Source organism: Heterodontus francisci, chromosome 35, assembly GCF_036365525.1.
Source record: "Heterodontus francisci isolate sHetFra1 chromosome 35, sHetFra1.hap1, whole genome shotgun sequence".
Classification (NCBI taxonomy): Eukaryota; Metazoa; Chordata; class Chondrichthyes; order Heterodontiformes; family Heterodontidae; genus Heterodontus; species Heterodontus francisci.
In genome coordinates this window covers 24,793,530-24,811,074 of record NC_090405.1, presented here as the reverse complement: position 1 = coordinate 24,811,074, position 17,545 = coordinate 24,793,530, and the positions used below count along the sequence as shown (strand labels likewise).

Genomic DNA, 17,545 nt, shown 5'->3' with positions numbered 1-17,545 from the left:
GTATGAGTTTTTAGAATGGTATATAATGTTTAGACCAATCTACACTAATGGAATTGATTCTGTATCTTTCCATTTCACAGTGTGGGTGAGTTCTGAACTGGTATCTAATTTGTGTCTCAGCTTACAATATCTTTCAGCACCTTTGAAACTTTCACTGTAATGAATGTTGGACTTGTATCTCAGGGTACACCATGGGGATGTTTCAACATCCTTTATAATCAATGGGTGTGAGCTTTGGGTATGGTATTTAATTTAAATCTCAGGGTACATCATTCGGTTAGATTCTGTGCCAATCAATCAGTCTTCTTCTTCTTTGGCCTCGTTGTCTCGAGAGACAATGGGTAAGTGCCTAGAGGCGGTCAGTGGTTTGTGAAGCAGCGCCTGGAGTGGCTAGAAAGGCCAATTCTAGAGTGACAAACTCTTCCACAGGCACTGCAGATAAAATTGGTTGTCGGGGCTGTTACACAGTTGGCTCTCTCCTTGTGCTTCTGTCTTTTTTCCTGCCATCTGCTAAATCTCTTCGACTCGCCACTCTTTAGCCCCGCTTTTATGGCTGCCCGCCAGCTCTGGCAATCTCTGGCAACTGACTCCCATGACTTGTGGTCAGTGTCACAGGACTTCATGTCGCGTTTGCACACGTCCTTAAAGCGGAGACATGGATGGCCGGTGGGTCTGATACCAGTGACGAGTTCCTGCACAATGCGAGATGGGGATCCTGTCATCTTCCATGTGGCTCACATGGCCAAGCCATCTCAAGCGCCGCTGGCTCAGTAGGGTGTATATGCTGGGAATGCTGACCGTCACGAGGACTTCTGCATTGGAGATACAGTCCTGCCACCTGATGCCAAGGATTCTACGGTGGCAGCAAATATGGAATGAGTTGAGATGTCACTCTTGGCTGATGTACGTTGTCTAGCCTTGCTGCTGTAGAGCAAGGTACTGAGGACACAGGCTTGATAAACTTGGACTTTTGTGTTCCGTGTCAGTGCATCATTTTCCCACACCCTCTTGGCCAGTCTGGATATAGCAGCAGATGCCTTTCCCATGCGCTTGTTGATTTCTGCATCGAGAGATAGGTTACTAGTGATAGTTGAGCCTAGGTAGGTGAACTCTTGAACCACTTCCAGAGTGTGGTCGCCGATATTGATGGAATCAATAACAAACAGTAACGTGTACCAATTCTATCTGATATTTAATTGCTAGCTAAGTCTGCATTATATTTAGATTGACACATTGTATTTCAATCTGCTAGTGGGTGTGATTTTGACCTGGGATTGATGTATCTGACTATCAGTGGGACTGAATTGGGGCGAAATGGAAACAACTTCTTTCTCTCCTGCTTTGTTTGATTGTTGGATTGAAAATGTGTTTCTGGAACTTGGGATCCATGTGGGCCTGACTACTTCTACAGTCTGAGACTAGGGAATTGATGAACCATCTGTACCTCTGTACTCTGAGTGATAATGTACCTACTGTGTGTGAGAGGAGCTGGCTGCACTGTTCCTTGTGCCTCGAGTGCAGCAACCATCACATTCATCACAATATCTTCAAGTATTTGCCTGTATGAAGAAAAAATACATCTCATAACTCAAGAACAGGTGAGGTGCAAAATATCAAAGATGTGAATTTACTTTCTGAATTAATAATTATTAAGAACACACACAATTGAAAACCCGTGTCAGTATCTGCCTCCACTGAAGTACTGAAGCTCCCAGCTCCTGCATCACATGTATTCTGGGCAGATCCATCCAGACAAAACACTGCACTGGGATCGTCCCAACTGCTCTATGCTCTACACAATATTTCCAGCCATCCTGCATCATTTGCACAAATAAAGAAAAATAAAGCCTGATATGTATATTGCTCAATTCATTTCTCCCCATACACTTGCTCACTTGTTCCACCTCCCCTTAAGTGCATCACCTCAATCTCTCCATGTGATAGAAAATTCCAGATTCTATCCATTCACTGCGTAAATACAATTTTCATGAATTCCTCATTGGCTTTAGGAATGATGATTTTATATTTTTGGCTCTTGTTTCAGACACCACCACAAGTGGAAACATGTCTCCGTGTATTCCATAAAAGCCCTTCAGTATTTCCTCACTTTTTTCATTTGTTATGTGACGTGAATGTTACTTGCCACTTATCAGCCTAAGCCTGGATGTTGTCCAGGTCTTGCTGCATCTGGGCACGGGCTGCTTCAGTATCTGAGGAGTCATGAATGGTGCTGAACATTGCACAATCATCAGTGAACATCTCCACTTTCAGCCTTGTGATGGAGGGAAGGTCATTGATGAAGCAGCTGAAGATGGTTGGGCCTAGAACATGAGCCTGAGGAATTCCAGCTGTAATGTCCTGAGACTGAGATGATTGACCTGAACAACCACAGCCATCTTCCTTTGTGCTAGGCATGACTCCAACCAGCAGAGAGTTTTGCCCGATTCCCATTTACTCCAGTTTTGCTTGGGCTCCTTGATGCCATACATGGTCAATAGCTGCCTTGATATCAAGGGCAGTCACTCTCACCTCACAAGGCAATGTTTCTTTAACTCTAAAATAAAAGCAAAATTCTGCAGATGCTGCAAATCTGAAATTAAAAAAAACAAAATTGCTGGAAATACTTAGCAGTTCAGGCAGCGTATGTGGAGAGAGAAACAGAATTAACATTTCACGTCTGTGTCCTTTCATCTTACAATATGTTTTATGTCCTGGTATGTAATGGTCAGGTTCATTCAGTTTGCAGTAATGGAATTAATACTGTGTCTTCCACTCTGACTATTTGTGAGATTTGTGGAGTGGTGTGTAACATGGAGCTCAGTCTGCAGTCTGGGTACATTATTGGGATAAATTCTGTACTTTACAATCAGGTTCTGTTTGTCTGCTGTATCTGACATTGAATTTGTAGTTCAGGCTGCACACTTGTGAGAGTGACACAGTGCCTTGCAATCTGATAGTGGGTGTGATTTTGGACTGGGATTGATGTATCTACTGGTCAGTTGGGGTGAAATGGAGACAACTTCAGTCTTTCCTGCTCTGAGTGACTGTTGGATTGAATAAATGTTTCTGGAACTTGGGATCAATGCCGGTCTGACTACTTCTGCTGTCGGTAATTGTGGAACTGATGTCTCTGCTCTCTGTGAGTTGATACTGTACTTACTGTGTGTGAGGAGCTGGCTTCACTTCCCCTTGTGTCGAGGAATCACTACATTTATTCTGCTTCCTTCAAGTATTTGCCTATGGAAAGAAAAAAGTATTTATTATAATTCAGGAAGAGATGTAGTAGAAGATACAAAAGTGACCAAAACAATTTTTCAATGAATAATCATTGTGAACAATCACAAAGGAAACCCAGCAACACAAACAGAGTCAGTGTCTGATTCCACTGCAGTCCTGCAGCCCCCAGCTACTGCATACCAGGGGCTTTGGCCATTTTACAACAATTAAATGACATCCAGAAACAATCCACTGGGCCATGAATGGGACTGACCGACGGAACAGGGACTTTTACACAGGTCAGATTTCCAGTTCCCGCTCCCATGGTCTAACCGTTCAAGCGAAACCAAACAGCCGCTGTTTAAAATGTGTCCTTCACACTTCTCACCTGGTGCCTATAATAGATTCTCTTTGTGTAACTCCCCACATCCTGACTGTCCGCTTCTGTTTCCACACTTCACTGTCCAATAACAAGAAACTGTGGGATGAGGCTGAATCGCTCTCTTTGCGCTGGCGCGGACACGATAGGCCGAATGGCCTCATTCTGCGCCGGAAATTTTCCATGTTTCTGTTTGCTGAATTGTTGCAGAAATCTGCGCCTGCGCTCCCCTCCCCCAGCACCGCCTGTGAGCGGAAGGAGATGGTTTAAAACAGCCGCGAATGGAGAGATCCCAGTCCCGGGGAAAGGGAGCAAACAGCAGCCTCCTTCCAGCAGCACATCGCTTTGGGAGCGTGTCCGCAGATGGACTCAGAGATCAGCATCGAGTCCGGGGCAAGTTCAGGGGGAGGCGGGGGCTGTTTGTAAGAGGTGGAATGGAGCAGGAACAGGTCCCGGAACATGGAGTGAGTGGGGGAAGGGAGAGGCCATTCTCGGGCTGTGTGTGGACAGGGAAAGGAGACGGAATGGGAAGAACCTGTTACTGCAGTGCAGTCAAACAATGATAATATTTGTATGGCTGGGCTTCCTTTGCGGGCGTTCATCATTATTATTTGAGAGATTAAATTCTTTAAAATCCTGCATGTTCTACCTTCCCTGTATTTCAGTTATAAACATACTTTTGTTCAAACAGGCAAATAATTGAATGAACCAGAATAAATGTGATGTTTCCTCCACCCAAGTTACAAGGAAGAGTGTCACCAGCTCCTTCTCACACACAGTCCGTACATTATCACTCACAGAGCGCAGAGACACAGACAGGTCATCAGTTCCACAGTCTCAGACAGCAGAAATAGATCCAGAGACACATTTTCAATCCCTCAATCAAACAGAGCAGGAGAGACAGACGTTGTTTCCATGTCACCCCAACTCAGTACCACTGACAGGTAGATTCATAAATCCCAGTCCAAATTCTCACCGACTATCAAATTATCACTGTGCCAATCCCACGATAGTGCAACCTCAGCTACAAATTATGGTTCCCGTTTCAAAGTTACAGAATTAACCTCAATAATGGAGGCATTATGTGTGTTTATGGGCGGCACAGTGGTTATCACCGCAGCCTCACAGTTCCAGCGACCCCCGGGTTCAGTTCTGGGTACTGCCTGTGCGGAGTTTGCGAGTTCTCCCTGTGTCTGCGTGGGTTTCCGCCGGCTGCTCCGGTTTCCTCCCACCTCCAAAGACTTGCAGGTTGATAGATTAATTGGCCATTGTAAATTGCCCCCAGTGTAGGTAGGTGGTAGGAGAATGGTGGGGATGTGGGAGAGAATATGGGATTAATGTAGGATTAGGATAAATGGGTGGTTGTTGGTTGGCACAGACTCAGTGGGCCGAAGGGCCTGTTTCAATGCTGTATCTCTAAATAATATAAAAATATACTCTGAGATTCAAGTTAAATACCAGCCCAACACGTTCTGAGTTTATCAGTATTAATTGCCATAATGTGTCCAGACATATACATTAAAACTCATCTGGATTATGAAAATAAAAGTTACAATATAAATTTGATTTGTGTAGTCTGAGCTATAAATAACATACCAGTCCGAAAACCTCATACTGTGTCAGTTGGAAGATACTGTACAATTCCAGATTGAGTTCATTTTACATGCAAGTCCAAGATTCTCACTCACAGTCAGACTGAATGGCACTGATCAAATTGATTAGTACAGCCTGAGTTACACTTGCACACCAATCCTGTATCAGATTGAAGGATACATTATCTTTCACTATTGTGTTCACAGTGACAGATATTTAATATCAGGTAAAACCTCAAACATATTGTCTGCTTAAAACCTATCACATCTGTGGCCTGTTGCATTGCTGACATTTTATGTAGAATGAATCCAGACTTGCAAACAGTCCCAGGGACGGAAGGTTATATCATGAATCCCCCACTCACACAGAGTACCAGATACTGACAGATACAGAGTGATTCTGATACACATGCTCAGTGCCAGATGCTGAAAGTTATAGGTTGATTACTGCACTCACTCACAGTATCGCAGCCTGAGTCATCTAAAGCAACCTAACACACAAATAGTTGCAGTGAGACATTGAGAATGAGTCCAAAACTCACATAGAGTACCAGGCACTGACAGATACAAACTGAAAACTACACGCACATGGATATGGGAATGGCTAACTCACAGAAAACAGAGTGGGGATAAATGGAGCATTTTCAGATTGGCAAACTGTAACTAATGGAATGTCACAGGGATCAGTGCTGGGGCCTCAACTATTTATGGTCTATATTAATAACTTGCATGAAGGGACTGAGTGTACTGTTGCCAAATTTATGGATGGTACAAAGATAGGTAGGAAAACAAGTTGTGAGGAGGACACAATGTGTCTGCAAAGAGATATAGATAGGTTAAGTCAGCGGGCAAACGTTTGGCAGATGGAGTATAATATGGGAAAATGTGAGATTGTCTACTTAGGCAGGTAGAATAGAAAAACAGAATATTATTTACACAGTGACAGACTGCAGAATGCTGCTGTACCAAGGAATCTGGGTGTCCAGGTACATGAATTACAAAAAAGTTAGCATGAAGGTAGAGCAAGTAATTAGGAAGGCAAATGGAATGTTGGTATTTTTAGCAAGGGGAACGGAGTATCAAAGTAAGGAAGTTTTGCTATAACTTTACAGGGCATTAGTGACATCCCAACTCCACACAGTTTTGGTCTCCTTACTTAAGGAGGGATATACTTGCATTGGAATCAGTTCAGAGAAGGTTCACTAGGCTGATTCCTGGGATGTTGGATTGTCATATGAGAAAAAGTTGAGCAAGTTGGGCCTATACTCACTGGAGTTTAGAACATTGAGAGTTGATCTTCTGGAAACCTACAAGATTCTCAGTTGCTGGCCGGGGAGATGCTGAGAAGATATTTCTACTTGTGGGGAAAAGTAGAATTAGGGACCACAGTTTCAGGATAAGTGGTCTCCCATTCAAGAAGGAGATGAGGAGGAATTTCTTCTCTCAGAGGGTTGTTCATGTTTGGAATTCTGTTCCCCAGAGGACTGTGGAGGCTGGGTCATTGAATATATTCAAGGCTGTGACAGACAGATTTTTGATCTACAAGGGAGTCAATGGTTTTGGGCGCAGGCAGGAAAGTGGAATTAAGGCCACAATCAGAACAGCTATGATCTTATTGAATGGCGGAGCAGGCTCGATGGGCCAAATGGTCTTCTCCTGCTCCTATTTTGTATCTTCTTATCTTCTTGCACACACACATTCAACCAGTGTGTGGTGGACCTAGAATGAATCCCACTTTCATCCACAATTGCAGTGACTGAAAGGTATAGAATTAATCCCACAGATGCACGCAGTACCAGTGACAGGTACAGAATGAATCCCATGCTCACACACAGCACCAGGGATTGAAAAAAACATGTGATTCCCACCCTCACAGAACAATTAGGGCGGCACAGTGGCGCAGTGGTTAGCACTGCAGCCTCACAGCTCCAGGGACCCGGGTTCGATTCTGGGTACTGCCTGTGTGGAGTTTGCAAGTTCTCCCTGTGTCTGCGTGGGTTTTCTCCGGGTGCTCCGGTTTCCTCCCATAAGCCAAAAGACTTGCAGGTTGGTAGGTAAATTGGCCATTATAAATTGTCACTAGTATAGGTAGGTGGTAGGGAAATATAGGGACAGATGGGGATGTTTGGTAGGAATATGGGATTAGTGTAGGATTAGTATACATGGGTGGCTGCTGGTCAGCACAGACTCGGTGGGCCGAAGGGCCTGTTTCAGTGCTGTATCTCTAATCTAAAAAAAATATCAGACTGAGTTACAGAATGATTTCCACATTCACATAGAGCACCACTGACGGCTAATTAATTCATCCCACAATCATACACACTACAGAGGCTGACAGATACAGAATCTATCTCACACTTTCACAAATTGAGTGACAGGTACAGAATGAATCCCAAATTCATAAACTGTCCTAGAGAATGACAGATACAGTACCAATGACAATTCAGAATTAATCCCAAATTTACACATGAAATTCGAGATGGACCGATACAAAATTAATTCCACATTCACACTCCGCGAGAGACTGATAGTTACAAAGTGGATCCAGAACTTGCAGACAGTGCCTGAGACTGACAATTACAGAATGAATTAAACACTCTCATACAGTACCAGAGATGACTGAAATGGAATTGATAACACACACATATGTGATACCAGCGATGGAGCATACAGAATGAATCACATTCTGGAACAGAGATAGTTATACAGTATGAATCTCACACTCATGTACAGTACAACAGATTAACAGGTAAAATATCAACCTCAAACACATATACATTACCAAGGGTCAGTTCAGAATGACTAACAAACTCAATTAATGTGTTGGAGGCTGAAAGATACAGATGAATACAAAGCTCAAACACAAGATACAGCCTGAAAGCCACACTCAAACACAGTACTGGAGACCGACAGATACAGAATGAATCCCACACTCGCACATAATTCCAGAGACTGACAATATAGAATGAATCCCACACTCATACTCAATACCAGAGACTGACAGATGCAGAATGAATGTCACACTCAAACTTCTTCTTAGGCAGTCCCTTGGGAACAAGGATGACTTTCTTCCACTACAGGGTTGTGGGTCCTTAAGTAACTGAATAGTCCAATTCTTGATCCACACACTCGGCTACAGGTGGGGCAGATGGTGTTTGGTGAGGTGGATGAATGGGATACTTGAATTTCCAAATACTCCTTCCACTGTTTGCGTTTGGTTGCTACCTGGGCATGCCGACCTTGTTCAAATTGGCTGGCACCTTCACGGTTGCTTCTTCACCATTTTGGGTGGTCTCAGGTAAGAGATGTCCACGAATCAGTGGAGATGTTACTTTTTTTTCAGGGAGTCTTTAAGGAAATTCTTGTAACGTTTCCTCTGCCCTCCTGGTAGTCTCTTGCCCTGACGGACCTCAGAGTAAAAAGCTTGATTTGGAAGTCTGGTGTCAGGCATGCGGATAATGTGGCCCACCCAACATAACTGACTAGCCATGAACAGTGTCTCGATACTGGGGTTGTTGGCCTGAGAGAGGACACTGATATTGGAAGCGCCTGTCCTGCCACTGAATTTGCAGGATCTTGCGGAAGCACCGCTGGTGATATCTCTCCAGGGCTTTGAGATGTCTGCTGAACAGTGTTGGTGTTTCCGACACATACAGGAGGGCAGGTTACAATGCAGCCATGTCAACCATGCGTTTGTGTCTGATTTGAGGCCTTTGTCATCAAACATTCTTTTCCTCAGACAACTGAAGGCTGTGCTGACACACTGGAGGTGATGCTGAGTGGCATTTTTAGTTTAGTTTAGAGATACAGCACTGAAACAGGCCCTTCGGCCCACCGAGTCTGTGCCGACCATTAACCACCCATCCATACTAATCCTACACTAATTCCATATTCCTACCACATCCCCACCTGTCGCTATATTTCCCTACCACATACCTATACTAGGGGCAATTTTTAACAGCCAATTTACCTATCAACCTGCAAGTCTTTGGCATGTGGGAGGAAACCCACGCAGACACAGGGAGAACTTGCAAACTCCACACAGGCAGTACCCAGAATTGAACCCGGGTCGCTGGAGCTGTGAGGCTGCGGTGCAAACCACTGCGCCACTGTGCCACCCTATATGCCGCTGTGCCGTCTTATGTGAAAAGGTTGAGCAGGTTGGGCCACTGCGCCGCCACTGTGCCGTCTTATGTGAAAAGGTTGAGCAGGTTGGGCCTATACTCACTGGAGTTTAGAAGATTGAGAGGTGATCTTATTGAAACCTATAAGATTCTCAGTTGATGGACAGGTAGATGCTGAGAGGATGTTTCTCCTTGTGGGGGAATGTAGAATTAGGGGCCACAGTTTCAAGATAAGTGGTCTCCCATTCAAGAAGGAGATGAGGAGGAATTTCTTCTCTCAGAGGGTTGTTCATCTTTGGAATTCTGCTCTCCAGAGGATTGTGGAGGCTGGGTCATTGAATATATTCAAGGCTGTGATAGATAGATTTTTGACCTACAAGGGAGTCAATGGTCATGGGCGCAGGCAGGAAAGTGGAATTAAGGCCACAATCAGAACAGCTATGATCTTATTGAATGGCGGAGCAGGCTCGATGGGCCAAATGGCCTTCTCCTGCTCCTATTTTGTCTCTTATTATCTTCTTACACACACACACTCAACCAGTGTGTGGCGGATCTAGAATTAATCCCACTTTCGTACAAAATACCAGAGACTGAAAGGTACAGAATTAATCCCACAGCTATATACAGTGCCACCGACAGGGACAGAATGAATCCCATGCTCACACACAGCATCAGGAATTGAAAGATACATGTGATTCCCACCCTCACAGAACAATATCAGACTGAGTTACAGAATGATTTCCACATTCACATAGAGCACCACTGACTGCTAATTAATTCATCCCACAATCACACACACTACCAGAGGCTGGCAGATACAGAATGTATCGCTCACTTTCACAAAGTACTAGTGAGTGACAGGTACAGAATGAATCCCAAATTCACAAACTGTACTAGAGAATGGCAGATCCAGTGCCAATGACCAATTCAGAAAGAATTCCAAATTTGCACATGACACTAGAGATGGAGAGATACAAAATTAATTCCACATTCACACTCTGCGAGAGACTGATCGTTACAAAATGGATCCAGAACGTGCAGACAGTGCCAGAGACTGATAGTTACAGAATGAAATAAACACTCACATACAGTACCAGAAATAACAGAAATGGAATTGATACCACACACATATGTGATACCAGAGATGGAGCATACAAAATGAATCACACACACGTAACAGGAACAGAGATAGAGTTATACAGAATGAATCTCACACTCATGTGCAGTACAACAGATTAACAGGTAAACCGTCAATCTCAAACACACATACATTACCAAGGGTTAGTTCAGAATAACTGCAAAACTCAAATAATGTGTTAGAGGCTAAAAGATACAGATGAATACAAAACTCACACACAAGATACCAATAGATACAGCCTGAAAACTGCACTCAAACACAGTACCAGATACCGACAGATAATGAATGAATCCCACACTCATACTCAATACCAGAGACTGACAGATGCAGAATGGATGTCACACTAAACTTCTTCTTAGGCAGTCCCTCGGTAAGGAGGATGACTTCCTTCCACTCCAGGGTTTGTGGGTCCTTAGGTAACTGAATAGTCCAATTCTGGATCCAGACACTCGGCCACAGGTGGGGCAGATGGTGCTTGGTGAGGTGGGATAATGGGATTCTCCAATTTCCAAGTACTCCTTCCACTGTTTGCATTTGGTTGCTTACTGGGCATGTCGATGAATTTTGAACTGGCTGGCACCTTCGCGGATGCTTCTTCTCCATTTTGGGTGGTCTCAGGCAAGAGATGCCCATGAATCAGTGCAGATGTCACGTTTTTTCAGGGAGTGTTGAAAGGAAATTCTTGTAACGTTTGCTCTGCCCTCCTAGTAGCCTCTTGCCCTGACGGAGCTCAGAGTAGAAAGCTTGTTTTGGGACTCTGGTGTCGGGCATGCGAATAATGTAGCCTGCCCAACATAACTGACTCACCATGACCAGTGTCTGGATACTGAGGATGTTGGCCTGAGAGAGGACACTGATATTGGAGCGCCTGTCCTGCAACTGAATTTGCAGGATCTTGCGGAGGCACCACTGGTGATATCTCTCCAGGGCTTTGGGATGTCTGCTGTACAGTATCTATGTTTCTGACACATACAGGAGGGCAGGTAACACTGCAGCCATGTCAACCAAGAGCTTGGTGTCTGATTTGAGGTCTTTGTCATCAAACATTCTTTTCTTCAGATGACTGAAATCTGCGCTGACACACTGGAGGCGATGCTGAGTGTCATCGTCGATATCTGTCCTTGGTGACAGGAGGTTCCCAAGATATGAGCAGTGATCCACATTGTCCAGTGGTTCGCCGTGGATCTTGATAGTCGGGGGGCAGTATCAGGGAGCAGGTTGGTAGAGGACCTTTGTCTTCTGGATCTTTAGCTTAAGGCCAATTATTTCATATGCCTCTGTGAATGCATCGATAAGGGTTTGAAGCTTGCCCTCTGAGGGTGTGCATATGCCAGCGTCATCAGCATACTGCAGCTCGATGACAGAGGTTGGAATAGCCTTGCATCTGGACTGGAGGCAACATAGGTTAAACAGTTTCCCAGCAGGTCTGGCAGCATCTGTGGAAAGAGAAGCAGAGTTAACGTTTCAGGTCAGTGACCCTTCTTCGGAACTGGCAAATATTAGAAATGTCAAAGGTTATAAGCAAGTAAGCCGGGGGTGGGGCAAGAGATAACAAAGGAGAAAGAGTAGATTGGACAAGGCCACATAGCTGACCAAGAGGTCATGGAGCAAAGGCAAACAATATGTTAATGGTGTGTTGAAAGACAAAGCATTAGTACAGATAGGGTATTAACGAACTGACGATTGAACAGCAGCAAGTACAAACATGAAAAAAAATCAGTGGGTAAGCAAACTGAACAAACTACAATGAAATGAAATGAAATGAACAAAAGAAAAAAAATTGTAAAATATGTAAAAAAGAACTAAAAATATAAGTAAAATGACGGGCCCCCGTCCTTGACTACATTCCAATGCATGGTACCCACCGTGCTGTCAGCACAATTCCAGACTGACAGAGACTGAAAAGGCAAACTGACAGCTAAAAATCCATAAGGCCGCTTGCGTATATGGAATTCCCACTGAAATTCTAAAATATGGCAGAGAAGCACTCTTGACACAAATACATGGTCTCATTTCTCTCATCTGGAAGGAAGAGAGCATGACAGGGGATCTCTGAGATGCCGTAATTGTGATCATCTTCAAAAAAAGGTGACAAGACAGACTGTGGTAACTACAGAGGGGTATCCCTGCTGTCCACCACAGGGAAGGTCATCACAAGAGTCCTTATCAACTGCCTCCTCCCCATGGCTGAAGACCTCCTACTGGAATCACAATGTGGATTCTGTCCATCAACAGACACAGTGGACATAATCTTCACAGCAAGACAACTTCAAGAAAATGTAGGGAGCAGCAACAACCTTTATAAATGGCCTTCTCTGTCCTGACAAAGGCCTTCGACTCTACCAACCGAGAGGGATTATGGAACGTCCTCCTCAAATTTGGCTGCCTGGAGAAATTCGTCACCATCCTCCGATGACTGCATGAGGACATGCAAGCTGTAATCCTTCCCAACAGCCCTACCACTGAACCAATGCTAATATAAACTGGGCTCAAGCAAGGCTGTGTCATCACACCAATGCTCTTTTCTATCATCCTCGCCACAACACTCCACCTCATCTCCTCACACTCACATTACCAGAGACTGAGAGACAGAATAGATGTCACACTCAAGCACAGTACCAGAGTCTGACAGATATAGAATGGATGTCAAACTCACACACAGTACCAGAGTCTGAGGATACAGAATGAATCCATACAGCACCAGACACTGAGAGCTACCGAATGACAGAACACACTCAAACACAAAAGAGAGTAAAATAATTGAATTAATTGCACACTCACATGCAATAGCAGAGACACAAGGACACGTAAGTGTCCTCCCAACAACACCAGGACATTTCTAGGGAGGTGTACACGGGCAGCGGCTCTTTCAATATAAACTGGGTTTGGAGAGAGTCTTTATGAAATATCCTTCCTGATTGCAGGAAGGGTGTTTGTGATTGGTTGCAAATATTTATTCTGATTGGATGGGGAAAAACACCAATTAGAGAATTACAGTAAAAAAACCTTTATGACATCACTCCCAATCATCCAATCACAATCTTTACTTTCCCCCATCCCTCATTAGCATAGAGCTGTGGGATTGTCTATTTAATCCGCACTCGGAAGGGGTTTGGTTTATTTCTGTGTCTGAAATTGAAACTGAAGATGGTTGAGGAGAAGAAGAAAGCAGCTGCTAAGAAGGGCGCCAAGAAAACTGTGAGTAAACCGTCAGCAAAGGGCGGCAAGAAGCGGAGAAAGTCGAGGAAGGAGAGTTACTCCATCTACATCTACAAAGTGATGAAGCAGGTTCACCCCGACACCGGCATCTCCTCCAAGGCCATGAGCATCATGAACTCGTTTGTGAACGATATTTTCGAGCGCATCGCGGGTGAGGCTTCCCGCCTGGCCCATTACAACAAGCGCAGCACCATCAGCTCCCGGGAGATCCAGACCGCCGTGCGCCTGCTGCTGCCCGGGGAGCTGGCCAAGCACGCCGTGTCGGAAGGGACAAAGGCGGTGACCAAGTACACCAGCTCCAAGTAAAACTGCACAATGGACTGAAAAACATCCCAAACACAACGGCTCTTTTAAGAGCCACCCACAATCTCTCTGAAAAAGCTACAACTTCATCTCTATGGTATCGGGTTGTTTTGTTTTTTATATATGAAAAGTCTGGAACTTTCTAATTGCCTTTGTGATCTGTTTTATCCCAGCTATATGTGAGTAATTCACTTTCACTGTCTGTGAGATCTTTGTGTCTCTACTTAATAATGCTGTGTAAATTAATTACTGACCACTGACCCAAGTGCGCTTTGATTTCGGACGCGTTCATATTCGGCCCCTTTCCTGTATTCCGTTAATAAAAGCTGACACATCAGTTCTCAGTCACTTGTTTCCCTTGTTCAAGCTTGGCCTCAATAATTAATAAGTACATTATCTGGAAACCCCGCTGTTGTAGGAACCCTCAGTCTCACATTTCAACACCTGACAGTAAAAATCTTCTCTCCGCTTTTGTCTCCCACAAATAGGTTCAATCTAGAATCAGTGATGCGGTATCTTGACAAAGATTGATCTGAAATGTATCCGCTTGCAGAATGCTGTGAATGAGACTTTCTGCCTCCGCTTACAGACTGTTTCAAAAAGGACGGAGAATAAACCCGAATAGATACCGGATTGGAAATGTGTGTCTGGAACTTGTGACAAAGTGTAGAATAATACAAGAGAAAGAGTTTAAAATCTTTGCTGTAAAAGATCTTTGCTGACAAATATCTTTGAAATGTTCTGATCATGTTCATAAGATGAATTAAAGCAAATTTTTCCTTTGTCAAAACCGTTGTTTCCGGCACTGATATTGGCGGTTTTTAAAAAATTGATGTATCAGTAATAATCGGCCAATCGGAGCCAACAGTTTCCTGTGTTTCTGTTCATTATCGGAGTTTGGTTTAAACTGACTGGGTGTCGGGTTCCAGCCAATTACTGCTCAGGGCGGTTCCTCACAGAGTTTAAAAAGGTGGATGTGAAGCAGAATCAGTATTAACAGTCTGTGTGTCTCAGATTGTGCAGAATCCGTTGAGAAAATGGCCCGGACAAAGCAGACAGCGCGTAAATCGACCGGAGGGAAAGCTCCTCGCAAACAGCTGGCTACCAAAGCGGCCCGGAAGAGCGCTCCAGCCACGGGTGGAGTAAAGAAGCCTCATCGCTACAGACCCGGCACTGTGGCTCTGAGGGAGATCCGCCGCTACCAGAAATCCACTGAGCTGCTCATCCGCAAACTGCCCTTCCAGCGCCTGGTCAGAGAGATCGCTCAGGACTTTAAGACAGACCTGCGCTTCCAGAGCTCGGCCGTCATGGCCTTGCAGGAGGCCAGCGAGTCTTACCTGGTGGGGCTCTTTGAGGACACCAACCTGTGCGCCATCCACGCCAAGCGAGTCACCATCATGCCCAAAGACATCCAGCTGGCCCGCCGCATCCGCGGGGAACGCGCCTAAAACCCGGCTTCAGTAACAAGTGTAACAAGGGCTCTTTTCAGAGCCACCAAATCAGCAAAGGAAAGAGCTGCCATCTCTGTTCATCATCAAACCCATTAGATTGGAGGGGCGGCCACATGGTTTCTGGTAAAGGCCTGGAAGACTGAGAGCTGATCTGGAATTTAGAAAGCAGCATTACCGGAGACTCATTGCTGTTCAGCACAATCTCAACCTTGCTCCTGGGATCCGTTAGCTGACATTTGGGGAAAATAAATAGATCCCAGTTTTATTTGGAAGGAATTAATGGAGCCAGCTCCGTTCACATGAGGGTTATTTACAAACATTACCCAATGAGTTCGCTAATAGTTGAATCCCTTGGAAATCGGTACACAGGACAGGTGAGGCAGCTCGGTCACTGACTCGAACCGCCAGTTGCCCAGGGTTGCAAACCCTGACACTGCGGGGAGAGAATCCCCGACTCTCCCGCCGCCGGGGGATTAGACAGCTTTGTGTCCGGAGAATACGGAGGGCCGGGGGGAAGGCACATATTAAAGCGCTGCAATGGACTCAGCTCCCGTGTGTGAGCAACTCTCAGATTCCGTCCTCTGGGAACAGTGCGGTCTAAACAGATCAGGTTAGGAGAGAAACACACAGCCCGAGAATGGCCTCTTCCTTCCTGCATTTACTCTGTTCCGGGAGCAAATTCTCATTGAGAAGCCGGAGAGAGAAAAAAAACAGAATTCAAACTGTCTGTATGCGAAACAGGTCAATCCACTGTTACAATAACTCCATCTCTGATTCCCTCCTGACAGTAACCAGCCCTTTCACAGAGACTGTGGGTGGCTCTGAAAAGAGCCTTTGGTTTATTGGATGACATTATGGCCGCTTTACTTTTTCTGGGAGCTCTGAGCGCTGGTTTTCTTAGGCAGCAGCACGGCCTGGATATTAGGCAGCACCCCGCCCTGAGCGATGGTCACTCCTCCCAGCAGCTTGTTGAGCTCCTCGTCGTTGCGGACGGCCAGCTGCAGGTGTCTGGGGATGATGCGGCTCTTCTTGTTGTCCCGGGCCGCGTTACCGGCCAGCTCGAGGATTTCAGCGGTCAGATACTCGAGCACAGCAGCCAAATAGACCGGGGCTCCGGCACCCACACGCTCAGCATAGTTACCCTTTCTCAGGAGCCTGTGAACCCGGCCCACCGGGAACTGCAGTCCAGCCCGGGAGGAGCGAGACTTGGCCTTGGCCCGAGCTTTCCCGCTGGTCTTTCCTCTTCCAGTCATTTTCACAATCTCACAAATACTTTCACAAAGAATGGTTATTTTCTGCAGCATTTCCTGTACTTATAGACTGAGAACTCATCTCATTGGTCGGTACTTAATTCACCTCATTTGCCTATATTCTTCACCAATCAGGACACAAACAGAAGAGGGCGGGATTTACCCGCCACACGACCAGAAGCAGAGAATTTGTCAATTTCACAAAGCCCGCCAATTTCATTTCCGGAAAAGAGCGGATTAAAATAAATGTCATCCTTAGTCAAAGATTTCAAATCCCTTCTCTTTTTTTTGTTTTATTCTATTCTTTCCGTCACCAATCACAAGCGCGGTTTAAAAATGTTGTTTAAATTGTGGTTCATTCCACAATCGTTTACAAACTGTTCCAGGTGGGAATAAATCCCTGTTCACAGCATTTCCCTGAAGGAAAACACTCAGTTTAGTCTTCAATCAGAGCCCAGTGTCCTTCTCTGAAAAGAGGAAGCCGGATCTGCTTAATCTGCTCTGTTCCTGTTCCGGCGAGTTGCTGTGAATAAAACGATGAATCAGTTCACATTTCAGGAAAAGAGTGAAGGGACTAAGGTCTGACCGTTGCAGCTAAAAACAGCTGTTAATGCAGTCATTCAGGAGCTGTGCCATAATAACAGCTTTAAGCAAAAAAGCGAAGGCGGACGACCGGATTATGTGTCCGTGTACAGTTTATGGGACAGGAGACACAGGAACAGCAGTGGGAACGTTATTATGTTATACATGGTTTTAAAATAATTTAATGGAGATGTCGGATGCAGCTTTTTCAGAGAGATTGTGGGTGGCTCTTAAAAGAGCCGTTGTGTTTGATCTGTTTTTCAGTCCATTGTGCAGTTTTACTTGGAGCTG

At 45.0% G+C, this 17,545-nt stretch overlaps 3 protein-coding genes across 7 annotated transcripts; 2 read left to right on the top strand and 1 right to left on the bottom strand.

The window, feature by feature from the left end:
• Positions 1-1,477: 1,477 nt before the first annotated feature.
• On the bottom strand, positions 1,478-16,751 carry LOC137350560 (histone H2A-like). 5 transcript variants are annotated; one of them, XR_010969448.1, is made up of 4 exons: positions 16,290-16,751; positions 10,761-11,885; positions 3,161-3,237; positions 1,478-1,559 (listed from the first exon to the last, which is right to left on the bottom strand). XR_010969448.1 is itself a non-coding variant. In XM_068015218.1 (2 exons), exons 1-2 carry the CDS (start codon positions 16,724-16,726, stop codon positions 11,855-11,857), a joined length of 468 nt encoding a protein of 155 aa, XP_067871319.1. In that variant the 5' UTR covers positions 16,727-16,751; the 3' UTR covers positions 5,051-11,854. The 5 variants fall into 5 exon arrangements, 1 of the variants encoding a protein (XP_067871319.1); XR_010969449.1 differs by lacking the exon at positions 1,478-1,559 and adding an exon at positions 2,487-2,590; XR_010969450.1 differs by lacking the exons at positions 1,478-1,559; positions 3,161-3,237 and having other exon boundaries at positions 5,051-11,885; positions 15,309-16,751.
• Positions 12,633-14,707, top strand: LOC137350734 (histone H2B 1/2-like). Its single transcript, XM_068015711.1, has 3 exons — positions 12,633-12,728; positions 13,606-14,150; positions 14,460-14,707. The coding sequence occupies exons 1-2, from the start codon at positions 12,633-12,635 to the stop codon at positions 13,972-13,974; spliced, it is 465 nt and encodes a 154-aa protein (XP_067871812.1). The 3' UTR covers positions 13,975-14,150; positions 14,460-14,707.
• LOC137350561 (histone H3-like) lies at positions 14,951-16,222 on the top strand. Its single transcript, XM_068015219.1, has one exon. It carries the CDS (start codon positions 15,009-15,011, stop codon positions 15,417-15,419), a length of 411 nt encoding a protein of 136 aa, XP_067871320.1. The 5' UTR covers positions 14,951-15,008; the 3' UTR covers positions 15,420-16,222.
• Positions 16,752-17,545: the final 794 nt, after the last annotated feature.

Bases quoted from the DNA above. Each gene is read 5' to 3' on its own strand.
- LOC137350734 (XM_068015711.1), top strand. From the start codon at position 12,633: ATGGCTGAAGACCTCCTACTGGAATCACAATGTGGATTCTGTCCATCA. The intron at 12,729-13,605 runs GTAGGGAGCAGC...AAGATGGTTGAG, and splicing joins CAAGACAACTTCAAGAAAAT to GAGAAGAAGAAAGCAGCTGC.
- LOC137350561 (XM_068015219.1), top strand. From the start codon at position 15,009: ATGGCCCGGACAAAGCAGACAGCGCGTAAATCGACCGGAGGGAAAGCT.
- LOC137350560 (XM_068015218.1), bottom strand. From the start codon at position 16,726: ATGCTGCAGAAAATAACCATTCTTTGTGAAAGTATTTGTGAGATTGTG. The intron at 11,886-16,289 runs GTAAAGCGGCCA...CTCTTTCCACAG, and splicing joins GCTCAGAGCTCCCAGAAAAA to ATGCTGCCAGACCTGCTGGG.